General features: G+C 42.4%; 1 protein-coding gene across 1 annotated transcript; it reads right to left on the bottom strand.

The window, feature by feature from the left end:
• Positions 1–976: 976 nt before the first annotated feature.
• Positions 977–14482, bottom strand: LOC121937272 (endothelin receptor type B-like). The gene is made up of 7 exons (XM_042480329.1): positions 13895–14482; positions 8077–8189; positions 6948–7152; positions 4643–4792; positions 3419–3552; positions 2252–2360; positions 977–1738 (listed from the first exon to the last, which is right to left on the bottom strand). The coding sequence occupies exons 1-7, from the start codon at positions 14348–14350 to the stop codon at positions 1589–1591; spliced, it is 1317 nt and encodes a 438-aa protein (XP_042336263.1). The 5' UTR covers positions 14351–14482; the 3' UTR covers positions 977–1588.
• Positions 14483–26204: the final 11722 nt, after the last annotated feature.

The following is a 26204-nucleotide window of genomic DNA, read 5'->3' as shown; positions in this document are numbered from 1 at the left end:
TCCGGCCCCAAACTTACCATCGCCTCAGAAACCCCAGATGAAGAAGTCGGATCTCAACGCTGATATAATCTATTCTGCATCTGACTACAGGGACATAGCCAGCTGCTTCTTCAGTCCTGCCTGACATACACAATTGCAGCCATCATCTGAAATAAATGTATGTCTTGACACCTATTCATCTGTTGTTGTTTCAAATCAGAAACAGGCTATTGTGTGGCCCTCCAAATGTTACTGGATTGCAGTTCTCAGCCGCATCAGCATAGCTAATGGCGATAGATGATAGGAGTTGCAGTTCAATATCAGAAGGTCCATCTGGTTTTAAATAATGGGTGGTAGAATTGTGGAGTGTGGGATATAACTCATGTCTCGCCTCTCCATGCAGGAATGGGGAACCATGGAGAACACATGTGGAAGATGGAAAGCTAAGAGTGCATCCATAGCAGCCACATCTGTGTGTGGAAGGTGAAATCAAGGGGAAAACAGCTTGGTTAGGACAATAAATTATGTCCTCCTCTTCCTTGTAGCCAGTCTACTACAGCTGCCTAGTCCAGAGATCATGCTTGCCCAGCTATAGTCTACTGTATTGCAAATCTAAACAATACAGGAGATCTCTGAAGATGCCAGCCACAGATGCTGGCAAAACATCAGGAATAAATTCTTCTAGAACTTGGCCACATAGCCCCCAAAACCCACAAAAAACCAATACAGGAGATCCCTTCTTCCTTTGTACCTAAAGCTAGTTTAGTTACAAAGCTAATTTAGGTACAAAGAAAGGAGGAATCTCCTGCATTGGGCAATTTCCTTCCCTTTCTACTTGGTCAATATTTTCAATAGGGCCAATCAAGGTGCCAGAAAAAGTGTGCAAACTTTTGAGTTCTCCATCAAACTAGGGAGCCTTGCACACTACAGAATTAAGACACTAGGATTCCACTTTAATGGCCATGGCTGCATCTTATGGGTTCATGGAGTCATTGTGATGTGCCTCAGGTATCCATTCTGGAACAAAGAAGCAATGGCCAACTTGCAGGTTTTAATCTTTGTTCTGTTTTTCTCTCAACCCCGCTCTCTCCATCACTTGACTTCTGATGTCCATATCTTTACACCCTTATACTCCCTGTGAGGGAGGAAGGGCATCTGGATAATGTCTATATTTGAATAGGGGAGAAACCTGGAGCCAAAACTAGCAATCTTAAATTGTTCTAGAGTAGGGGAGTGAATTGTGCAGTTCTCCAGATATTGCAGCTCCATCACTCCTAATCATTGGCTATGCTGATGGAATTGGAGTTGCCATCCAATTCCATCTGGAGGGCCATTCTATTCTCACCCCATCCAAAGGAATCTTATAAGATGCTCAGCTGTTCAGGGGGAAAGCTTATTCTTGGGAGGGGGGAATTAAAGCATCAATACGAGGCAAAGAATGTCTAATGAGCAGCAAGTCTTCAAAGGGTTGCTGCTGGAAAAATCAGGTGCTAGCGAAAGAAGGCAAATAAAGCAGAGGAGGTCAAGAAAAATTGCAGGAGACCAACGGTCTGGACACAACAGTCATCTCCATGGTCCCAAGTGCTCCAGGTCTTATTTATCCATGGGTCTAAGAAGAACTGTACTTGTTGCTCAAGTGGGAACTGCTCCGGTCGAGGCCCAGTTCCTGCCCATTGGCTTTCCACTTCCCAACAGAGCCTTTGTCGTCTGTCGGTACAATGCCAAGGGCTGGTCTTTGGCACCAGCAGCAAAGACAAGACTACAAGAAAGAAACCAGACAGAAAATATTGTTTTTACAGTCAGACAGAGTGACCTATGTTGTAGTCACACAAGAAAAACATCTTGTCCAAGATAGCCATCCAAAGGAGGGAACATTGAGCAACATAGAACTTTATCACACAGGGAAAAAAGGGGGGGGGGGAATTGGGGGGTGAAACAGTGATTATCTCGTGGGGAATAAATTTGAGATGGGGAAGAACTGTGCATACCACTTTTGTTTTCCTGGAGGAAAGGTTGTCTGTAAATGGAATTAATGACAAAATAAATACAAATGGGACAACTTTTAGATTCCTGGTCCCAAGCCTGCCAAACCTCATCAATATATGTGATGTGGAAATGGTTATTCATTGTAATGCTCTTTTATGTGCATGTGCAAAGAGCAGAATAGGACTGTACTGAGCGAGGGACACAACCACATGAAAGCTTGCATATGCACACCTTTTCTTTTAGAGAACAACGGCCTGTTTCTCCATGAGTACACACACTCTCCTACCTGAAAACAATTCTTAAATTTCCGGCTGACAAAGTAGAGCGCCACAGGATTAATGCAGGAGTTGAGTGAGGCCATGTTGATGCCAAAGTAGTCCATGACCAGAAGGAAGCTGGGGACAGAAAAGGAAGATAGAAAAGACAGTGATGCTCAGAATGAGGAACCAAAGAGTACAGTACAAGATGCTGGAAAAGAGACTGTTTCATTCCATAGCTGGCAAACATTAGGACTTGAGCCAAATTGTGAAAAGAGGCGAACTGCACCCGGCTGGCAGCATTGGCGGCAAGATGCATGTGATGATTTCAGGTAGGCTTGCCATATCCCGCCTGGGAGCGAGACTTTCCAGGTTTGGGGCAGGTCCGCATGGTCCCGCCCCGGTTTGCCCCTGCCCCCGGGCTGAGGGGAGGATTCCTTTCCCACTTGGGCTCCGCCGGCGAGAACGGGGCCCAGGCGGGGAAGGAAAGCCTCCCCTCAACAAGGCTCCTTTTCAAATGTAGGACACAAAAAATGTGTCCTACATTTGAAATTTTTGTCCTACATTTGTCCCAGTTTGGAGGTCCTGACTTATGGCAACCCTAATTTCAGGATACATCCCGAATTAGAATTGAACTTGGCAGCAGCATGTCACTTTTTCTTTTAGCTATATGCTAATCTCCTAGTTTGAAAACAAAAAATCTGAGAAGCACATTCCAAGAATCCACTTGGAATCCATGTCAGTTTTCAGGTGCCTAAATGTAACTGTCTTGGAGTTATAGTGAAGACACACACAAATACACAGAGGGCATATTTTATCTTTTATTGTTATAGATTGAATTTTATCATACCTGCTCTGCATATCATTTCCCGTAAATAAATATGTCATTAATTATTTTCTGATATTTGTGTTCTAGTCTGAGTGGATTCCAGTTCCGGCATATCTTACTCCATATGCTGCCTTTGGCTACTGATGTAGCATTTGGAAGCAGAGACTGGGCTGTTTGTTTTTAAGGTTAGCCGCTGTCTCATTTTGTATAATGGCTATTTGCTGTCCTGAGAGATACGACAAGGATGGAAAGCTGGGGTATAAATATTTCAAAACTGAAATATGGTCTTGACCTCAAGGATTCTGGATCCCTATTGAAAGCAACAGGGACAAAATACAGCATTTCTGGTAAGAAATATTGATCTTACCTAAGCAGCTCACATCTATCAACATCCTGTGGGTTGTAGATGGTCTTCTTCAATATCCTACTCAAGTGAAGAGGTAGCCAGCAGAGAGCAAAGATCATCACCAAACAGAAGACAGTCTTGGCAACTTCTCGTCGCTGGAACCCATAAGGTTAATGGGTAAAAAAGCACAAAAAAGGGAAATTCAGAAATTTGAGCCAGAAGATTGTGCCAGAAAAGCAACAAATCCCATCAACCCAACTCTTCTCATCAGTATTTACTATTAATTAATACGTTATTTCATTTATATTCCATTTTTTTCCAATGCTGCGAGTTAAGGCAGCTTACAATATATTAGATATAGGTTAAAATATATACAAAGGCACAATGTGTGTGTGTGTGTGAGTGAACACACACACATATATTGTGCCCTTGTATATATTCTATATTATGTATATATTAAATGTTTTTAATTCTTTTTAATTAGACTTTAATATATATGTGTGTGTGTGTAATTAAATTATATATAGAATTAAAAACATTTAAATCCCATTCAAGACCAAAGATAAAAAATTAATAAGACTGCATACCTTGAAAATCCCATTGCAACCAATTCCTAAAAGCCAGTCGGAATAAATAACTTTTCACTTGCTGCTGGAAGAACACCAAAAAGGGAGCTATCCTAGCCTCTAGGAAGGGAGTTCCAAAGCTTGGAAGCAGCCACCAAGATAGCCTTAAGAGCCCGAACAGACAGGCCAAAATAAAGCTGCTTCGGGTCACTTTGGAGGTATGCTGTTTAAATCATGAATGCATCCTAAGAGGCCAGAAGCTGTGCCAAAGCTGCGCTCCAGTCCTTAGGACGGCTTTGGTGTGACATCTGGCCTCTTAGGATGCATTTAAAGAGCATACCACCAAAGTGACCCAAAGCAACTTTATTTTGGCCTGTCTGTTCAGGCCCTAAGTTTCCAAGACATCTGCCTGAGACCATGGAGAGCCAATTCCAGAATCACAGCAAGAAAATGTTGTTGTTGTTGTTGTTGTTGTTGTTGTTGTTGTTGTTGGACTACATTCTCTAACCAATCCAAAAGGGGAACTTTTGTAGTCCAAAAGGGGGACTTTTTCGATCTTTTGATCAGAGAAACAGTAATGAGCCAAACTGACCAAACGTTTTACCCAGTGCAAGGCACTGTGTTTGGAGCCTTGACTATTAGCAAGGAAAAGGGTAGTTCATTAGCCGAGAGACCTCACCCGCTTCATGTGGTCATTGAGTGCGATCCTCATGCCGTTCCTCTTGCTCAGCATCTCACATGACATCAGGGAGTAGAAGACCCCTGTGCAGGCCAAAGGCAGGCAGAAATAGAAGCCGAAAAGCCACCAGTCTTTCACATCCTTGTAGAACTGCAGACAGAAAGGAAAGGGTGCGAAAAGTTCCTACCTTTCTCAAAAGAGGTACCGCAAGTTATTTATCCTCGTTCAATTCCATTATATATTTTGAATTCCAACAACAAACTGCTGATGGAAATGCAACAGCTGAGAGTCAGGTATACACTTGTGTAGGAGTGCCTAGTGATTAAAAATTGTGGAAAGAGCTAGCAGCAGAAGCAGAACAAATCAGTGATAAGACCATATTGATACTCCATCACTCACTTTGCTATCAGATTATTAATGGAATAGTAGTGCACATTTACTACATGACAATAATGGTTTACTAATAATGCATCTGTGTTGGGCAGCAGTAAAATCAGAATTTATCAGGAAGCAGAACAGTGAACAGCAAATTTCTCTGCAATGCTAGAAAGTTAAGAATGTAGACAATTGCACTGACAAAAAACTGACAGATCAGCTGAAAAGAACAAATTATCTTCAGGAACAAGACACTTTATGCAACATGTGAATTAAATCATATTTAAATCATTTATCAGATTTAAAAATAGGAATAAAGTTTCTGCCCACTCCACAAGTCTGATAGAAAACTATGGGAAAGACCTAGTATGTGTTTTTGTGTGAGATTTTTAAAAGACTGAATTATGAAATCTTCAAATAAGTTATTTACGTAAATCCGTGAAATCAAATATTTTCCATTTGCCGAACCATTTTTTTCCATTGTTTATCTTTTTATCTGCTTATTACTGTCATTGTGTGCCTTCAAGTTATTTCCAACTTATGGCGACTCTATCATGGTGTTTTCTTGGCAAGATTTGCTCAGAGGAGGTTTGTCATTGCCTTCTCCTGAGGCTGAGAGAGTGTGACTTGCCCAAGGTCACCCAGTGGGTTTACATGGCCATGCAAGGAATTGAACACTGGTCTCCAGAGTTGTAGTCCAATACTCAAACCACTACTCTGCCATTTGGTTAATTCATATCCTACCTTTCCTCCAAGGAGATTAATGTCTCAGTTTTCTTCCAAGGTGGCCCAAGCTCTCCTTCCAGATGAAAAGGGCCACTCTGCCCGTCATTGCCCTCCTTGGCCACCCTAAGAGCTGTCACCAGCCACCCATTGTCTTGCTCTTCAAATAAGATGTAGAATCGGCAGGCTCTGTGGACTGGAACACCAGCAACTCAAAATGGTGCAGCTGGTTTGCAAAACCACCCAGCCACAAACGCCTGGCTCGGAGGTGTCTTGCAGTTCTCTGCTTCTGGTGCTCCACCATCTGCAGCAGCCGTCTCACTTTGCCTAAATGTAGGTGTCCTCTTCATTTTCAACCTCACAGCAACCCTATGAGGCAAGCTAGGGGTAGATGAGTGACCGGCCCAAAGTCACTGAGCTTTGTGACAAAGTGGGGATTTGACCCTGAACATTACAACGCCACATGCAAAATGAGTCTTTTGATTGCCTCAGCTGTCAATACTGCTTCATAGTGAACTCAGCACTCTCTAAGCGGTTTACAATCTGTAAGCCAATTGCCCCCAACAAGTTGGATACTCATTTTACTGACCTACAAAAGGATGGAAGGCTGAGTCAACCTTGGAGCCCTGGCATCAAACTCACATTCTTGCGGCTGCAGGACTGGCATGTAACCATTGTGCCACCAGGACTCCCTGGTGACAAAATGCCACCAGTGAAGCATGTGAAAAATGCCTAAACATGCTGACCATGGCAAGATGGTCATCATCTAATCTAAAAGACAAGCATCTCAGCACCTGTTTGGCAAGAAACCTGAACAAAATGGACCCTTGGTGGTGATCTAGTAGGATGATTATGGGCCAGGTAAGGCATAGATAGAACACTTGCCTGCCAAAGCACATTCAAAATGCAGAGTGACAAGTGGCAGACCTTTGTCCCATGTGTTATGTTCAAATAATACCCCCTTCCCAGTTATTGCTTAAAGCTTGAGCTCCCAGAAATTCCTAGCCAGTAGGCCAAGGACCATGCTGTCTAAAGGTTAAGGATCAAAATGGTAATTTTTTCCTCTCCAGGGACTGAAATGGGAGAGAAAACAATGTCCAGAGTCTATCACATAACAATAAATACTCTTTTGATTTACTGTTAAAGCATTAGCATTTCCAAGCTCTCATTGAAGGCCGCCACCCTGATCCCCCAAGTGAGAACATACCATCATGAAGCTGGATTTCTGTTCGGGGGCCAGCATGCAGACCCAGTGCATCTGTTCACGGTAATTCAGGTTCACCAGATCAAAGGCTATGGCTTCAGGGATGGCTAAAATGATGGCCACTGCCCAGATGAGGGTCACCTCAACTGCCTTCCACATGGGAATCCCAATCCCTTGGATCCGGCTCCAGGAGGCCACCGCTCGGTATCTGCCATGGCACAAGAAACAAACTAGCTCAGCTTGCAATGGATGAAGTCCATTTGACATTGCCATGTTTGTGTATATGTATGTGTTAGGGAGATGATGGATGTCAAAAAGTATTTTGGGAAGCAAACTTGTTTCATCTCTAATACATAGAGTGCAGTAAGGGTGTCCTTCAATTAAACATATCCACACTCCTCCAAAACATTTGAAAGCATGATTTACATTGGGACTAGGAAGCCTTTTTTTTTTTTAAATCTGAAGATAAAATTCCAGTTTGGGAAGGGTTGGTGTGTGTGTGTGTGTGTGTGAGAGAGAGAGAGACAGCATGCTGTAGTGGTTTGAGCATTGGACTATGACCCTGGAGACCAAGGTTCGAATCCTTGCTCAGCCATGGAAACCCACTCTCTCTCAGCCTCAGAGGAAGGCAAAGGCAAACCCCTCCTGAATAAATCTTGTCAAGAAAACCCTGTAATAGGGTTGCCTTAGGGTTGACATAAGTAAGAAACATTTTAAAGTTAGTAATTTTTACTAATCTGGACATTTTTAAATTTCCAAATCGATTACTATGCATATCATTTGTATGTATGATTTACTCAGGAATAAGCCACACTATAATGGCTTCCCAGCCTGCAAAGCACAGTCCAGTTCCATGCAACAACTTCTCAAGCTACGAATCAGAATGCAGTTTATGTTTAAGGCTTAAGGGACTGAAGGAGTATGACTGCCCAATGCACAGTGTGTGTGTGTCAGAGGGAGAGAGAGTGTGGGGGAAGTCATTTCCCAAGTGAACATCCAAATATGCCAACAGAATCTGTAACATTCTGGTTGCAGAATTCTTGGAATTATAGTGCAGCAAGTAAATTTTCCAAGTCTTTTTATCCACTTGATTTTTCAAATTGGATGATAGGCATCAAAAGTGGTCCATTACCTGTCTATGCTGAGAGCACAGAGGCTGAGAACAGTGATGCCCACAGAGGCCTTCTGGATGAACGGCACCAGTTTGCACACCTGCACACCAAAAGGCCAGTCTTCTGCAAGGAGCTGTGGAAGAGAAAGCATGCCATTAATGGGTCATCTCAGGAGAGAACTAAATCGAAGGAAGAAAAAGAGGAATTTGCCACTACCCAACTGTCATCTAGCACCTGTTCCACCAGGCTGAGGTACCTCATAACATCAAGCTTCCAAGCCTAAATGTCCTTGCATTTCTTTTTCCTTCATGGAAAATTCTTCATGTTTAACATCCCAAGGTTTTATTAGGATTTTAAGAAAGCAAGTTGCCAGCTCAGTGTCCATCAAACCTCTTCAATCTGATCTGCTAGTCTTGGGTGAAGATGTTGCTCCCTCAGTCCCTTCTTGTTCATTCCATCTTCTATACCCAAAATGACCCCTGACCCATGTGGGCAATCCCCCCATTTTACTTCTGATACAGGGACAGTTCCACCAGCCAGAGGTCCCTCTGACTGGCTTTTTCAACTGTGATATCTCCCCTCACTGCAGAGCACTAACAATGTGCATCAGCTCACCATTTTCCCTGCCCAGACATTCCCTGCAATTTCCAGGATTCTATCTGATGGACTCAAGGCAGTTGAAGTGGAATCATAGCACTATAATATAATATAATAGTCCTGGCCTAGACTTTTCCAGCTCAGGAAAATCTGCTCTAAGATCTTATGCATTGTCCACCTTCACGTCGCTTCCAACTTACGATGACATTAAAGCCAACCTACCACAGGGTAAGATTTGTTCAGAAAAGAAGTGCATACCTCTAAGGCTGAGAAAGTGTGACTTGCCCAAAGTCACCCAATGGGTTTCAGTTTGACAAGACATTACAATCCTGGTCTACAATTTCTGGTGCAATGTACAACTTGCTACAACGTACTGGCTCTCACAGTGCTATGTATATGTTGCTTCCTTCACTGAAAGAATGAATTCCACAGTTGTATATCGCAGAGCAGGCTAGCATCCCATCATTTTGATAAATGTGTAAAATGCAGTGAATTGCATTCGGAAAGTGTCATTTTTCTTTAGTGAATGAAAATTAGAAATCTGTCAGTATCCAAACATTCACTGATAAACTTTGAGAACAAAACCAGTTACACGACCAAGATTTCAACTATCAGCCTCCATACATATGATTTGTCAGGGCAGAGAATTCTTGCTCCTTAAAAAATGCCTCAATTATTTTACTTAATTAACTGAGTTGGAAATCTAGTGCTAAACTTTGGATTAGACAGGAAAGGCTCATTTTGATTCATGTTAAATAAATTGGATTATACACCTATGTCAAAAACATTAAAGGCGCAGGGGTTACTCTTCCTTTCGCACAGAATCAAATACATAACAAGGATATTCCATTACCTGTCTAGAATGATCTTTCCTCTTTGTGCTATGCCCTTAACATGCCCACTTTTGCAGAACAATTGGGTTCAAAGTATGATCCACATTTTGGTGGTACATGGAGTAACTAGACAAGAAAACTCTGGCCCATGCCCTTAGAAAAAATTAATTTTTTGGACAACAGCTCCAATAATTTCCATCCAGGTTTTTTGTCAGGGTGGATTCTGGAAGATGTAACACAGAACTTTGGCCTGATTTATAAGCATCGAAGTCAAAGGGTGAAGCTGTTCCTGGGTTGGACAATTTCAGATTGGTGGGAACAGAATGTCCTTCACACATAAACATGCAAGCAAACATTTACAATTAGTGTGAAGGTGGAAAAGTTGCATTAGACCAGTTGTGACATGTTAACTCTCAGGCCTCATTCCCACTTTCAAATAAATCGTTTTGCGATCTGAATCAATTCAGCAGCAGATCATGGTTCACACTACATTTATCCTGATCACATTTTCTTGCTGCAAAATAAAATAAAATAACCCACTTGTGGTTCACATTGACGAACGAATCGATTGAAAATGGACCAGCTCGAGCCAGCCAACAGGCAAATTTAAATTGATCCAGATCCGCATCTGGTTCACACTTGCACAGAATCGATTTATCCAAAAAGACGCAGAAAAAATCAGCATCAAAAAGATGCAGGTTAAATGGATCTAGCGTGTGGCCCCCCTCTTCGAATTGCTTCAGCGATTTGGTTCAAGTGCGAACCATGGCCATTTAAGCTTGTTCAAACTGTTTTGTGATCTGGTTTAAAAGGTAGTGGGAATGAGGCCTCAGTGTGCAGGAAGCTGTTCTGGGTTGTGACTTATGTTAGTGGTTTTCAGACCAACCTTTGAAGGAGTAATTCAAGGTGTTGAATCCTATCCACAAAACAGATCCAGAACCATAGGTACTGCCTTCAAAATTTGAACAAAAAGCCAGAGTAGATTTATTATCCCATTGATATAAAATCTTTATTGTTGTGTGCCTTCAAGTTGTTTCCAACTTATGACAATCCTCCATGATGCATGCCGTGGCTCTGGCCTGCACGGTGTCATGGCATTCCTCCAGCGCTACATTCGCACAACACAGCACCGAAGGGGCATCGGCAAGCTGTGGCAATGCGGCTATTGCACCCTGCAAAGGCCAGATAGGGTCCTACTGTAAACCCATTGAATCAATGTGATTTACCTACTGGTTTACTTACCATTCAGTGGGTCTAATATTGTTGGGACTCATCAACAGGCTGCCAGCCACAGTCTTTAGAATTTGGAAATCTGCCTTATCACCTTAAAAATATCTATCTATCTATCTATCTATCTATCTATCTATCTATCTATCTATCTATCTCCCCATGCATATGCACACACACACACCCATACCTAGACAACTCACACATGCACACACACACACACACACTCTATATATATACTTGACTAAAGTACTGGTTTTAGTGTTGGATTATAAGTCTGGAGACCAAGGTTCAATTCAGCCATGAAACCCATTGTATAACCCTAACCCTAAACTTGGGTAAGTCACATCCTCTCAGCCTTAGGGGAAATCAATGGCAAGCCTCCCATGAACAAATCCTGCCAAGAAAACCCCATGATAGCTTCGCTTAAGAGCCACCATAAGTCAGAAATGACTTGAAGGAGCAACAACAACAACAAACTTACATTGACCTATGGATAAGTCAACCCAAGTTTTTGAGTAAATTTTTTTGACTAGAATTTCTAGACCTATACATGGGTATATACTGTATGGATATGAATTACAGAATACATCCAAGAATGTATCATATTAAGAATAATATGCTGGCAAAAAGTGTGTACTCTACCAAAAGTGTGTTACAAACATGTTCATATTGCATATACTGTATGTGTACATTAAACATAATGTATGCAAAGATATTTGCATATGTTTATGTGAGGGCTTTCTTTTGACATAATTTGCCTGATTTGCAAAATGAGTTGAATAAAGGCTGAAACGAATTGGAAAATGAGAAATGTGACAAAAGTGAACTCTGTCGACTCATTGTAAATTCACCATTAGCCCTAAAGTGGGGAAAGAGAGACCTCCTCCATGTGCTCAGGGCTCACGTGTCCACAACTTATTATGGCTCCGGGCCAAGGCTCTTCTTGACCAGTTTTCATCAGGAGGTCCTTGGCGAAGCTCCAAAACAACTTGAAACATATGAGTGGGCCTCTGAGACAGATTCATTCCACTGGGATATTTTGCCCTCAGGGCTTCTCAGTTGAGCACATAAGGCGTCCTAGTTTTTCTGCCTTTCTGACATCTGACTAACCTCTGGCTCTGGAGCTGCTCAACAGTACTTCTATTATGTCCTTTCTCGCAATGCCCAAGAAGCAACAACAGTGGGTTCAAAGTGGGTTGCTCCCATTTGAAAGTTTAACACTGAACCTTCATGGATGTTTCTGAGACTCCCATTTCTGAAAAGTTGACCACATGAGCCAAGAGACCTATGTTCCCCCTGGCCCCATGTCATCTAGCTCAGATAATACAGGCCAAAAACCAGGCCAGGATTGGATATAATCCTACCAGACTGGACGGATGAGGTGGATCCAGCTTGTACCTGAGTCAATTTGGCTGCAGAGTTTCCTGGAAACTCCATGGCAAACCCTGGCTGTTTATACACAACCACCATGCTCCTTACCTTGTAGTGCAATTATTGATATTGAGAAGCCCCTGCATCACCATGTTTGATGCAATCAGGTAGTCCATTTCCACATCAGATGTGGTTACAACTTACAGGGGTTTCCCAGTACCAGAGATGGCACTTCAAGGTAAGATGCATGTACCGATAACGGATTCCAGGTCAGTATGGGGATGGGCATGGGCATGTAAACACCCCCACATACCCACACCAGTCCAGGGACTGTTCTGAGTGAACACCAGATCCAGAATAGCATGGCTCCGTCCTTGCTATCCTAGCTGTCTGCTCAGCCTCTGAGTTTTATGATGCTGCTGTTTGACACTGTTTTAACTACTATGGCTCCTTCCTACAAAATCCTGAGATTTTTAGTTTGTTAGGGTACCAGAGTGCTCTGACAGAGAGGGCTCAATATCTCACAAAACTACAGCTTGCAGGATGCCATAGCATTGGGTCATGGCACTTAATAGAGTGTCAAGTTGCATTATTCCTGCAGTGCAGATGCAGCCTTAGGGGCTGTACAGATGGGTGGCATGCAGTTACCCCTTTACATGCCACGGCCCCAATCTGGCCTCCGGAGAGTGCAAAAAGGAGCTGCAAAAGCGACTCCTTCTTGCACTCTTGATTTTATGATGCCCCTTTGGCACTGCATTGTGTAGATGCAGCACCAGAGTCATGCCATGATGGCGTTCATTGTGTAGACTGGTGTGCACCAAAATGGCACCCTGGTGGCGGGGCTAGGGCATCCATTGTGTGGACACTGCACCCTGGCTCTGCCCAAAGGCCAGCACAAAGTGCCGGTCTGTATAGACTCTTTGTCTACAATAGGTGTGGGCCTTCCAGATGTTGTTGGATTGCAGGTACCAGTAGCAGTGGCCAACATAGTCAGGAACGGTAGACGTTGTAGTCCAATAACTATGATTTTCACTCCTTATCAATATAACACACAGCCAGAAAACAGGGGAAGGAGAAGGAGACATATAGTGCTCTACTGCATAAATGTTCCCTGCAAAGGGAAATCTAGGATGACAGAAAGAATGTTCAAACCACAGTCCTTCCCTGTTCTACTAATTTTCTACATTGCAAAGAGTTTTTAAACACAGGAAAGCATTTTAAAAAGAGCCCACACTTGTGGTTTTCAGATGTAGTAGTCTAATTGTACCATCTCAAAACTACCATGTCATTCCCATCTTATTCTGTTGCATGCATTGTCTAGCCTGAGAAGAAATAGACTGAAAGCACCATGTAAGGCAGTTATTGCTGGACCATGCCTATTTCAAGCTGGGAGTGGTATATCCAGTGTTGGAGTAGTTTCCTTTGCTTCCCACAGAAGAAGTTAGAGATGTTAACTACTCTATGCAAAACAAATGCTATGCCAGCACAGACTGAGAGGGGAAAAACCTTTTGTGGCCAACAGCTCTCTCAGGGGGTCATATTGGATAAAGTATTCTGAAAGTTGTAATCCAAAATAGTAACTTTCCTAATCTCTGTCCACCTGTGCACTGCACCTCATTCTTCATCCTGGTCCAATGAAGTCTACCTCTTTATTTAACATTGTCCTATCATCAACCCTGTAATTTTGATGATCCACCAACTTCTGGTTACTGATCCCTACTGAAGGGGGAAGCCTAGCAATGTGATTAACTAATCCAAACATGAACAAACTCATTTAATCTTTCCTTACCTTAGGTAAGGTACCTACCTTGTACACATTGATGGGCAAGCCAATGAGGATGTAGAGAAGGTCCCCAAGTGCCAGGCTGGCAATGAGGACATTTGGTCCATTCCTCATGCATTTGTTCTTGTAGATGATTCTCAGCAGGGTAGAGTTGCCAATGATGCCCACCATAAAGATAGTGCAGGACACAAAAGTGTTGATGTACTTGAAGGCTTGCCGGATCTCGGTTGGCTTGGCACACATAACTGATGGCTGTGGGCCCTGTGTGACGGCATCTCCAGGGTCCCTTGATTGGTTGGAGGTACCTCTGGGGTCCAGCAGAATGCCAGGCTGGATAAGGCTGTAAGCTTTCTCTTGATCCAGAACCTCAAAGGGGATGGTGATGTCCCTGTAGCTGTTGGCCGTTTGGCTGGAGACACCCAGGATCATCAGGCAGGTTAGGCAAGAGGCCAACACAAGAGGAGGCAGAAAGAAGCCCATTGGGAAGTAATGGTTAAGGCCTGGATGGCCCTTGTGGTCTCTTCCAGCTCTGATCTATGACTCAGTCAGAGTTTTGTGTGGGTTGATGCATCAGAATGCTAAATGTACAATTTCCTGACAGGTCCTGACCTCTAGTAAAGATGTAAGGAATCTGGATCAAACGACAGAGAAAAGAGAGAGACATCAAGTACAGAGTATAGTTAATCTCTACAACAGTTTCTTTGGCCCTGATTATTGTTCCAGGGCATGACAAAAACCTAGGTATGGTTGCAAAGAGATGTCCTCTTTTTCAGGAGAACGAAACGTTTTACCTTCATGTGAGCTACTGTGTCTAGTTCTGGACAGATGTAGGTAACAAGGATGGTAAAGGGTCTAAATGTCACTTTAGGACCTTTCTAAGCGTATAATTTTGTTTTAGATGTCATCTCTCAAAAAGCCCAACCAGCATGGCCAGTAGTAGGGGATTAGGGGACCTCAAAGGCAGAAGGCCAAAGTTCTCCCACAACTACTCAATTTAAAGGTCTATCCGTTTCAAGGACCCTTTCACACTGCACAATTATAGCATTATGATTCCACTTCAACAGCCATGATTATGTCCTACAGAATACTAGGATTTGCAATTTCATAAATTTGAACCCGTGGAGTAGACCAAGCAAGAACACATCATACTATGATGAGGACAAGAGATATATTGTTTTTCTATTTAAATCAGATTTGCACATGCATATATATATGTGGATGTGTGTTAGCTTGTGCAGTAATTGTACAGTATTATATTATGCAATGCTTGACTGTGTTGTCTCTTTTAGCCTCTTTTTTGGGGAGATGCACTCCTTTTATTTTATTATGACTGAGCTGCTACTCTAGGCACACTTTGCTAACATTTTCTTCTTGTCCTCTGTGAAATGCTCCCTCCAGCAGGAAGATCATGAAGGCCATTTCTCATTCACGCAAATATGATAAAGAAGGGGTGCCATCCTCCATATGCAGGTGATTTCTGCCTGCATATCTGGCATTCCAGTGACATCCATTACAAGCTTTCTTTGAAACCCAAATGGTCCCAGGTTCAAGAATAGCCAAGTCTGAGTAAGTATTTGAGGATGTCTCTCTTGTGTGTGTGTGTGTGGGGGGGTTACTTTTCAAACAATTGGGGCTGCAATCTGTATTGAAACTGTAGGAGAGCATTTGGGGGAGAGCATTTGCCCCAGCCCTATTGAAAACAGAATTTCAGGCCCATGGCCACGATCCAGTGGTCAATTGATCTTGTAGAACCTTTGAGATTAACTGAAAGAAAGAAATTGGCAGCATGAGCTTTCATAGACTGCAGTCTACTTCCTGCTGGCCTTTTGCCGGCAGGTAAAGACATTCCTAAGCAGGCAGACTTTCTGAAGTCATGCAATCCTGGTTTTATTTTGTAGGGGCTTGTTTTAGATTATGTTTTTTACCTTCTGTATATTTTATGTGATTTTATATTGGATAGGTTTTAATTGTTTTGATATTTAGTGCCATTTTAAATGTTTTATCAGTGAGCCGCCTCCAGTCCGTCCAGGGTGAAAGGTGGCGCGCATATATATATATATATATATATATATATATATATATATATATATATAATGATAAGGAAAGTCAAACAAACACTCAAGCCACTGATGAAGACTGGTTGTCAAAACACATTTGGCTGGAAATAGTGGAGAACTGTGATTTAAACCCATGGATTTTATTCCTCTCTGCCAAGTTTCCTACTACAGTCATTTGTCTTCCAATGGGCCCTTATATCATTTGAGACTGGTTCACCTTTTGCCTTCAAGAAGACTGTTGCATTTCTAGAAACTAGAGTTCTCCCCACAGAACTTTGGTTCTTTTTGTTGTATATTCATTGGCCTGTTCAACTTGATTGTATTTTTTTGTTGATTTGACAGCTTTTAACAACATATATACATTCTTATAAATAAATGTTATATTAATTTTTATAGGCTGAGAAATAGTTTATAAACCCTAACTTCATTTCTTTGTTTCCTTTGGTATTAGTTAGGTTTTAATTCCCTTTGTGTTGATTTTGTTGACAGACCATTAACATTATGGTTGTCAACTTGTATGACTTTAAAAGGGGATGGGATAAATTAATGCACATTCATGGGCTTTGCATCATATCTAATATCAGCTTGCCTATGTATATCTAGGAAGTATGAGATGCTAGGGAGTACAAGATGGAAACTGCAGTTACAGACTCATGTCCAGCTTTCCATAGATAACTGGTTGTCCATGATGTAACAGGATGCTGAGCTGGATAGGTGTTTAATCTGATCCAATGTCCCTGTTATGTAAGACTAGCAATAGCATTCACATTTCTATACCGCTTAATAGCAAACTCAGCACTAAAAAGTTTACAGTCTGTAAGCCAATTGCCCCCAACCAGCTCATTATTCATTTTACTGACCTACGAAAGGATGCAAGGCTGAGTCAACCTGGAGCCCTGGGACTGAACTCACAACATTGTGGCTGCAGTACCAGCATTTAAGCACTGTGCCATCAGGGCTCCTTAGTACATGGCTGCATCTCTTTTCTTCTAAAGAATAGCTTACAAATGGTTCTCAACTGGAAAGTTTACAAGGGATTACAGAAACACTATTGTGATTTCTATGCCTCTAGATCAGTGCATCTCAAGTTATTTGATGTGGGGAGCCAATATTTCCCCCCACACTGTGCCAGGGATCAGTATAGTATTTGTGCTCATGGACTATAATTGTTTCTTTCTTTCCTTGCCAGTGATTGACACCCAATGACTTGGGAACTGGAATCAGCTCACGGCTCAATAGCTCTTCTTTACATCAGGTGTAAGAAAACTTCTTTTCTTTTCTTTTTGGCTTGGGAGCCACATTCTGGTTTGGAAGTGTCTTGGATGGTACATTCCAGCAGGGATCTAAAGCTATGAAATAGGGAACATTTTGTTTGGCTCACATTTTAAAGTGAATTTACGTAAGTTGCATTTTCTGGACTAATATGCAGATCAAAACACTATTATCCTTCGGAAGACAGATTTCTGTTAATTTGCAGTGTAGTTCTTGGCCCAAAATGTTGTATAAAAAATTGTGTATCTCCACATTTGTGAGTCTGACTCTTGTGGATTTGATTATTCAGGAATAATTTACTGTTGCCTCCGCTGCTGCCCTATGCCATTTTTAATAGGGACTGAAAGCCTTGCAAGACTTTATGGCAAGACTTTTTGACTTGCGAATGTGTGGCAAGGCTTGTAAGTCCCTATTAAAGATGGTAAGGGGCAGCAGCAGAGGCAGTAAAACTCCACTGACTTCATCCATAGTCGGTTGGATCTGAGGATTGTAATTCATGTGTATGTTAAATATGGGGTGGGGGGAACTAAAATTATTCACATCCAATGGAGGAATGGAGCACCAAAACAAAGTCTAGGAGGAAGCCACCCTGGTCTGTGTATGAAGCAGGGGCTAGGCCTGGTTTTACAACCACACTCCCACTGTTGGTAGCTCTTGAGCAGCATATGATGTTCATCTGACATAGAGTTATGGGACAAATTTCTGATTCCTGCATTTTATGAGGTGGGAGACTGCAGAACTCTTGAATGATGGGGACAACAAATGTAACAGTACAGATAAATGTAGTAATCCACATGTCCCCTCTCCCTCTATAATTAGAGTTTCTTCAGTTAACCCAGACTCAACTACCTGACAAGCAGGATGAATACCACCACAACTTTCATTGCTGTTAGTGCGAAAGAGGCTGCGAACTTTCTCATACCCTCCAACATTTCACAGATGAAAAATGGACATGTTCAGCCAAGCAATATCAGAGTATGGTCAAGATGGTGGAAATTATTAATGAAGAAGCACACAAACTAGGAGAGGCTGCAACAGTTTACTTTTGCCTCAACCTATTAGGTAGAGGAATATTACACACATGCACACACATCCTCTCTTCCTGCTGAGTTAATTGAGTGCAAACATTTTGCACTTTGAACTCAGGCCCCATACAGACAGGCCAAAATAAAGCTGCTTTGGGTCACTTTGGAGGTACGCTGTTTAAATGATGCATGTATACTAAGAGTCCGGAAGCTGCACCAAAGCTGTGCTCCAGTTCTTTAAGCTGAAGACAAACAGGGGAAGTGGGAGAAGGAGAGAGAAACTGAGACATTTTTTAAAGCAGCTCAAAACATGGGACAGCAGAAGATTAATCAGGACTGTCCCTGCCAAATTGGGATAGTTGGAGAGTTGCTGTTGTTGCTGTGTGCATTCAAATTGTTTCTGACTTATGGTGACCCTAAGGCAATCCTATCATGAGGTTTCCTTGGAAAGATTTGTTCAGAGGAGGTTGCTATTGCCTTCCCTTGTGGCTGAGAGCATGTAATGGACCCGCGGTCATTCAGTGGGTTTCACAGCCAAGCTGGAAATTGAACCTGATCTCCAGAGTTGCAGTCCAACGTTCAAACCACTACACAACATATGCTTTCTCAATATGGCACGTTTCAATACTCATCCCCATGAATATCAGATTCAATATTCTTTGCCTTCCTCTTTATTTTTATCCTGCATACTTGAACATTTAGACTCTTTCTTACAAAGACTGATTTTCCTTCATGGGTATATGGTTTGGGGAAACAGTTTTTCCTTATCTACAGACAAAAACCTTTGTTCTTGGTCCAGTGGCTATTTACCAACAGAGTCGACTGGAGGCACAGTCTTCACTGTGTGGTGACTGACATCTTAGAGGTCCAGAACATGTCCAACGGGCATATATGTTTCCAACACACAATGGGGTACAGGACATGCTGCCATATGCTACCGGGAGGAGTCTCCTTAGATGAGGAGGAGAAGACGTGAGCCCAGATGGCTCCCGCCAAGAAAAGCACATGTGGTGCAGTAGTTTTGAATTTTGGACTGCAGCTCTAGAGAAGGCTGGCAGTCCTGCCCTGGAAACAGAGTCTAGACCAGTGGTTCTCAACCTTCCTAATGTCGTGACCTTTTAATACAGTTCCTCATGTTGTGGTGACCACCAACCATAAAATTATTCCTAAGACCATTGGAATATGTGTTCATGGTCTTAGGTGATTCCAATGGGTCGAAACCCACAGGTTGAGAACCGCTGGCTAGACCTTCACATGTAGACCTTAAAGAGAGGGAGTTGGAGGCTGAGGTACTACATCTGCAGATCAATAGCTTCACTATCTGTGGTACGATGGTGTCCCTGCTCTCTAGTTCCTGAATCTTGGCTTGCTTTTGGTACTTTCTTCACTTGCTTTTGACCCTGCTTGGGCCCCTTTTGTGCTATAGTCCAGATATTTTGTCCACTTTCGCTCTTTTGGATCAACATGTACAGCCTTAGTTGGTTTGATTCCTCCTTTGTTTCTTGAGCTAGGATGTTCTCTCCTATGCACTTGCCACCCTGAAATAAGATGCAGCAGCAAAGAAGAGCCTTTGGATTGCTGCCTGTGGCCCAGACATATTCACAATTAATGAATCAGGCCATTTGTGAATGTGAGGGACACACCACATGAGCCAAATTTGTCACAGAGTGAGGAGCCACAGGCTTTTACTCCTGGGAGTAATGCCCAAGAGCTCTGAGAAGATCAGAACTAGACTGAAAATACTCCAGGAAGACTCCTGGAACAAGTTCCACTGTGATTGGGGCCCAACAATCCATGCTCAGTAGCTGTAAAAGCATGTGAGGTTGCAATGTTGCAGAGCAGACCTCAATATCCCTTTACTTTCATGACAAGTCCATCTTTCAAAGGGGCAGAGCAAACAAGTTCTTAAAATGAGAAATGAAATCCACAATTCATCTGGATATCTGATGGGAAGTTTTTTTTGAACCGTAGGTATCCACTATGGAGACACATAAATAACCCAATAAATAAATGACTGAGATATTACAGTCTGCGCAAGGAGTCACATTATTGACCTCTCCCTCTCTAACTCACGCACACCAGTGCTTGTTTCTACAAAACATCGTTGTTTATGACAAATTTATCCTTATTCATTTTCAAAGCATATTGCAAATATGCTCTTTGCTTCTAGAAACCCTCATGATAGTCCTCTGAACAAGTACCTCCCAATATTAGGGCATGTGTGTCAGACCCTTGAGCATAGGCAGAGTTTAGGGATGAAAGTCATTTTTGGACTACAGCTCCCAAAACCATCCAATTAGTGTGGGGATTCAAAGAACTGTAGTCCATACCACCCACACCCACACACACCCACAGCTGTGCCCATGTCATACGTGGGCGTGCTTATGTGGCTTTCAGCATACACTGAAGCTGCTTGCGTGAGGAGAAAGAGCGTGGTCCCATGGGACAATAGGGTGTGTGCCTGTGGCACGCACACGGTGCCGCACTACTGCACTGCCATGTGCATGAGCCCATTCATTTAAATGGGGCTTGAGCATAAGCAGTATTTGCTTTAACGAGGGAGTCCGGAACGGAGAATAAACTCTTCTAGAACATGGCCACATAGCCCGAAAAACCCACAAAAAACTATAAATTCAGAGCAAATTGAAGCCCAGATAATGCAGTATGGAAGAAAGTAAAACACATTTCCTACTCAAATAATTGTCCATCACATCCACTTTTCTCATCATTCACTTCTAACTGACCAACCAACCCCATTCTGGGCTATCTATGTCTCCACCACCTTCACAACCCACTTACCAGATGCTTCCATAAGTCAAGTAATATCCTCTGGTCTCCAACACAGTTTCTAAATGTAGTTCATTACACTCTATAAAATACAAAATTTCACATAATAGATTATTTAGGTATAGACAACTGGACCAGTGAAGCAGATTTCCCTACCCATTTCGCCCTATGAGACTGAGCCAAATGCTGTTTGTCATTCACCATCAAGTCAGCTTTGACTTATGCTAACTCTGTGAATGAATGAACTCCAAGGGCCCTGATCATTAATGGACCTTCTCAGGTCTTGCAGCTTCCTCTATTGGATCAGACCATCCGAAATGTGCTCTTCTTCTTTCCCTTCTGCCAATGCCAGCCAGTTTTGTATTCTCCACTGAGTCAGTCCCAAAGGCTGCAGAGTTGGTTATGGGACTGTGCTGCCTTTCTCAATGAAGGTAGGATAGAAGGAGGCAGAATAGCACAAAACTGGGAGAAGTACCTTCAAGTGTGCAGAGCCTTTCCAGCTATGAAAAGCACCTTTTTTATATGCTGGAAACCAGAACAGGATTGTTGGTTACAATCAGGCAATCTGCTTCCAATTATCTTTAATATAGTTATGAAAGGATGCAGTACAAAATATTAATCAGCTTGGAAAATCATTACTGATGCAGATCATGCAGGGAACTGCTGTCTTTAGAGTATTTACTCACCTTCCCATCGGGAAGTTGTAGTCCTTGGGAGAGAACTCTGTGTACTGGTCTCATTCACACCAATGTCCTTTTAAGTATCCTGCACACAGTTTCTTGGCTTACAGATCAAAGCATTTAGATCTAGCCACTTCCCATCAATGGTGCACTGAAGGAGATGCTGTCATCACAAAGGAGCTGGTGGCATTTGCTGAAATGTTTTTACAAAGGACTAGGGAGTTATTATAAAGGATCAAATGAGCCTGTCCCGCCTCTGGATTCAGGCAGCGCAGCCAATGGCCATGAACCAGAAGAGAAGGAAAAGAACAGGACAGATATAGAAATGTTGTCACATGGGAGAAGGAAATCAGAACAGTTGTGTGCTTCAGGCAGAGAGCAACCAGAGGAAGGAGGGGTGTAAGGCACAAAGGATCCATGTGTGACCATTAAAGTGTTAATGGTAGATGTCTGATATCCTGGAGACCAAATCCATCCTGTTCAATTGGTAACTGTATCATTTATAAGTAATGCAAATCCTGTGACCCAATGGTCAAATATAATGATCCATTTACATGATCAAAACTGCACATTACTGAAACAAAGAATCTTCTGGTGACATATAGCTATAGATTTGGAAGGACATATATAAGAAGAGGGACCACATTCATGTTAATGACATTTATTTCCCCCTATAAGCTAAATGTTAATGGCTTCTATCATTCTAAGCCTACAGCAGTATTTTTTTGGTAATGTGGCAAGATTTAGTGTCGCTGTATGCCTGAAATTTGGATGATTAGAATGACCTGTTCCAGTTTTCCCTCCTAACTATGTTACCATGTCAGTAAGAATTTGTCATATTGACACAGTCACTGATTGGTTCCAATTTGTCTTATATTCTTATTTCCCTCCATTATAATTATTTATTGGACCCACTAGTCTTGGCAGATAGGCATGCGGTTCCAACATTTTGCCCACACATAACACATTTTTGGATTCTTGACCATCGGTAGGAATCATTTTTAGATCCTGATAAAGAAAACATGAAAGAGGTTCAAGAACAACATCAAACATAAGCACCTTTAAGAGTGATTATATGAGATGTTGATCAGTTTATAACCAAATGCCCTGAATAGCAGAATGTGGGGCTAAACGCCGCCCATGTATGCCCTGGATCAGTGCCACAGCAGCTGCGACACTGATCTGCACCCCAAAAGAAGCTGCTTTGAGCAGTTTCCTGGAAGGGGTGTCATTGGTGCGCTCATGTGCCATCATGACTCCCCTTCTGGCCATTGCCATTTGGGTGCTGTGATGCACATGCGTCATCATGGTGTACCCGTATGGATGGGCACACACCAAGACGGCTTTGAGTGTGTGCGCAATCAGTCCTATTTCATCCCTAGTTTGGGCCCAGGCCAGCATAAAGTGCCAATCTGTATTGGCCCTTAGAAAGGCAGAAAATAGTACTGTTAGTGGAACAGAGAACTCCAGTGGTATCACTAGGGTTGGCATCATTCGGGACAGTGTCACCCCCCCCCCCACGTTCATTGACCTCTTCCAATACCACACCTTATTGAATCCTTAGTAATGTTTTTGTACTAATGTTACTCATCAACTGATGTAATGGGAACAGTTGTGCCATAAACAACTAGCAAAGTTACAACTATACCTTTAAATTACAAAATCCTACTCATGGCTTAAATGGATTTACATGTACATAGTTCCATGTGGTTAAAGTGAAAATTTTGTAAGATGTGATGTTTTTAAAGAAAATTTTAAAGTAATACAGTTTTTATTTTATTTTATTTTCAAAAACTGGTGCATCTCTTTTCTCTTCCCACTGAGCCTTGCCCCACTCACACAAACTCTTCTGCATTTTAAAAGGACGCAGGCAAATGCCACAGCCCATTTCTATCTAAAAGCAGATGTTTGGGGAGATGGGGTGTCATCGCCTCTTAGGGTGTCACCTGCTACAGCCCACACCCCTCCACCCTCCTAGTGACACCCCTCGATAGCCCTAAATTCTAACCATCTCTATAAGCCTTCCATCAATTCCCATGCCATTGTGATTACAAGAAGGGTATGGAGTGAATTCAAATCAGATCTGGGTTTTGGCCTTCATTCATACAGAGATCTCTCAGTGTACAGCAATCTTAATATAAATATTGGAAATAAGGCTTCCACATCAAGAGCCTCCAAGATCTGATATTTCAGGGCCAAAACCTATGACATGATATCATCCTCTGGTGATGTCGCAGAGGGATTGCCCTGGCGATGTCCCTACGTGTGTTACATCAAGCATCAACCACAGTGGCTGAGAGAGCCTGACATTCAAATAATTAACATCAATGGAAAAATCGGGGGGTTTTATTTGCCTCGCTTTATAGCGACAGAAATCGATCAATGTGCAATCAGAACCGGTTTCAAATGAGAACGACAGTCATATAAACCGGTCTGCAAGTCGCTTTAAATTGTAGTGGGAATGAGCTCCAAGGCTAACACAAATGAGAAAAGCTATCTCTGATTGAAAATTGAGTTGACCAAGCTCTGCACTGAATAGAACGCAACACTTTTCTGGGTTTGTTATTGTTGTTGTTTGCTTGTTTGTTTTGTTGTTGTTTTTACAAGCACTGCTTTGAAGTACATGTGGCCCAAGAACATTTCCCTTTGAGCAGAAAACACGCTATAGTAGCCACGGGAGTCCCAGTGTACAGTCAATGGCCTGAATCTTATTGATTAGTCTTAATCTTAATCAATGCAGAGCTACCTAATCAATGCAGAGCTACCTAATCAATTGTTGAAAGGTGAGTTGACACACTGGTAAATTCAATTGCTTCTATGAGTCTACTGAAGTCAAAAAGATCCAGGCCAAAAATGTGTGGCTGGGATTCTGCATCAAGAGACGTAGAAGATTATTGCACTGCTTTCCCCCCCAATCTGGGCTGAAACCAGACTGGGACCATGTGCTATCGCACAGCTCCATGCCCAGATTGTTACCATCCAGTACCCAATTGGAACGTCTCCCATTACTGTGCTAAGAACAGAAAAGAAGCGTTTTAGCTAAGTCCTGATTTGGCACGGCATGACAACGATCTGGGCATGGAGCTGTGCGATAAGACACAGTCCCAACCTGGTTTCAGCCCATGCCCAGATCGAGGAAAGACATGCAGTGTGATAATCTCTGTAGCAACATCTTTGCAGATACATATCCCAAAGCTGCCCTACCAAATCTACCTTTTAAGCCATGCAGCCCTCCAAATCCAACACAGCAAAACCAGTGATGATATGTTCAGACCTCTTCCTGTATCTGGTTGAACTTCAAGAGGCAGCTGCAGGAATCCCTGCTACTTTTGATTCTTCTGCAATGACTGCAGAAGTGGATTGTGATATTATAATTCAAAGACATAGCTGTGTTCGTGTGGAATATCAGGCTATTGCTAAGAAAGGCTGCTTCAAAATGTCTGCAGATGTCCAAGCTAAAACCTTGGCAATATTTACAGTTTAGTCAGTTTCTCTTTTTTAAAAATGCTAACTAGAAAATGTGACAGGGACATGCCACCTACTTAAAGGTGAATTTCCACTCCTGCAGGTTTCTGGAGGGGTCAAAAAAGGGTGGTTTGTGGAATGGTTTAAGTTGCAAAAACAAATTGGGGGGCATAACTCCAAGGCAGCACTTGCCTACAACATTATATTTGATCTAGATGCCTTGGCCATATGAGAGAGTGCTTGAATCCCTGCACAGAGTAGGTTCATGCTCACAGGAAAACAGATTTCTTTATTTCTGTGTTATAAGTGAACTGAGTTCAATGTAAAATACGTTGCAGCTCAAACAGGCTGCTAAACTGTACAGGCTACTAGATATTCTTCGATCAAACTGTATCCTTGTGAACCTCAAAAAACCTCTATTTAAATCTGTGAGTGCAGTTGTTGTGCTGGTTTGTTCAAGTCAGCTCTGACTGATGATGACCCTCTCCTAGGGTTTTCTTGGCCAGATTTATTCTGAGGTAGGCTTGTCATTGCCTTCCTCTGAAGCTAAAAGAATATGACTTGCCCAAGGTTATCCACTACTGCGAGTGTAGTTAATCCAGTAGAAAATCATTGTGAGTACACACTGGGACACTAGCCAGATCTTACCAGATGAACATACTGGAGGATGACAACTGCTAGAGATAAGCTATTAACAAAGCTCCTCCCTTACATGCTACGGTTTTGCCTAAGTATGATTCTGTTCTGGCGGGAAGTAGTGAAACATACATGTAAGTGGTGCCATACTTTGTATTAATACAGCACTGGATTTCTGTGCATATAATTTAGTGTTGGGATATGTGCCAGTAAAAGGAGGCATTAGAAAGTACACACATAGATAGCCATGGTGGCTGACTATATTGTCTTATGTGTATGGTCTTCAAGTCACCTGTGGACTCATGGCAACTCCATAAAATTCATGGTATTTCCTTAAGCAAGGAATATTCAGCAGTGGTTTGCCATTGCCATCTTGGAAATTTCCTTCTGTGACACATAAGGGACCAAGAAT

Source organism: Sceloporus undulatus, chromosome 7, assembly GCF_019175285.1.
Source record: "Sceloporus undulatus isolate JIND9_A2432 ecotype Alabama chromosome 7, SceUnd_v1.1, whole genome shotgun sequence".
Classification (NCBI taxonomy): Eukaryota; Metazoa; Chordata; class Lepidosauria; order Squamata; family Phrynosomatidae; genus Sceloporus; species Sceloporus undulatus.
This window is presented reverse-complemented; position numbering and strand designations above follow the sequence as displayed.

What these genes read in the sequence shown, in the direction of transcription:
- LOC121937272 (XM_042480329.1), bottom strand. Translation starts at nt 14,350, where the DNA reads ATGGGCTTCTTTCTGCCTCCTCTTGTGTTGGCCTCTTGCCTAACCTGC. An exon ending in AGAAATCCAGCTTCATGATG is followed by an intron (nt 4,793 to 6,947) that starts GTATGTTCTCAC and finishes TTCTGTCTGCAG; the next exon opens with TTCTACAAGGATGTGAAAGA. An exon ending in GATAGATGTGAGCTGCTTAG is followed by an intron (nt 2,361 to 3,418) that starts GTAAGATCAATA and finishes TTCTGTCCCCAG; the next exon opens with CTTCCTTCTGGTCATGGACT.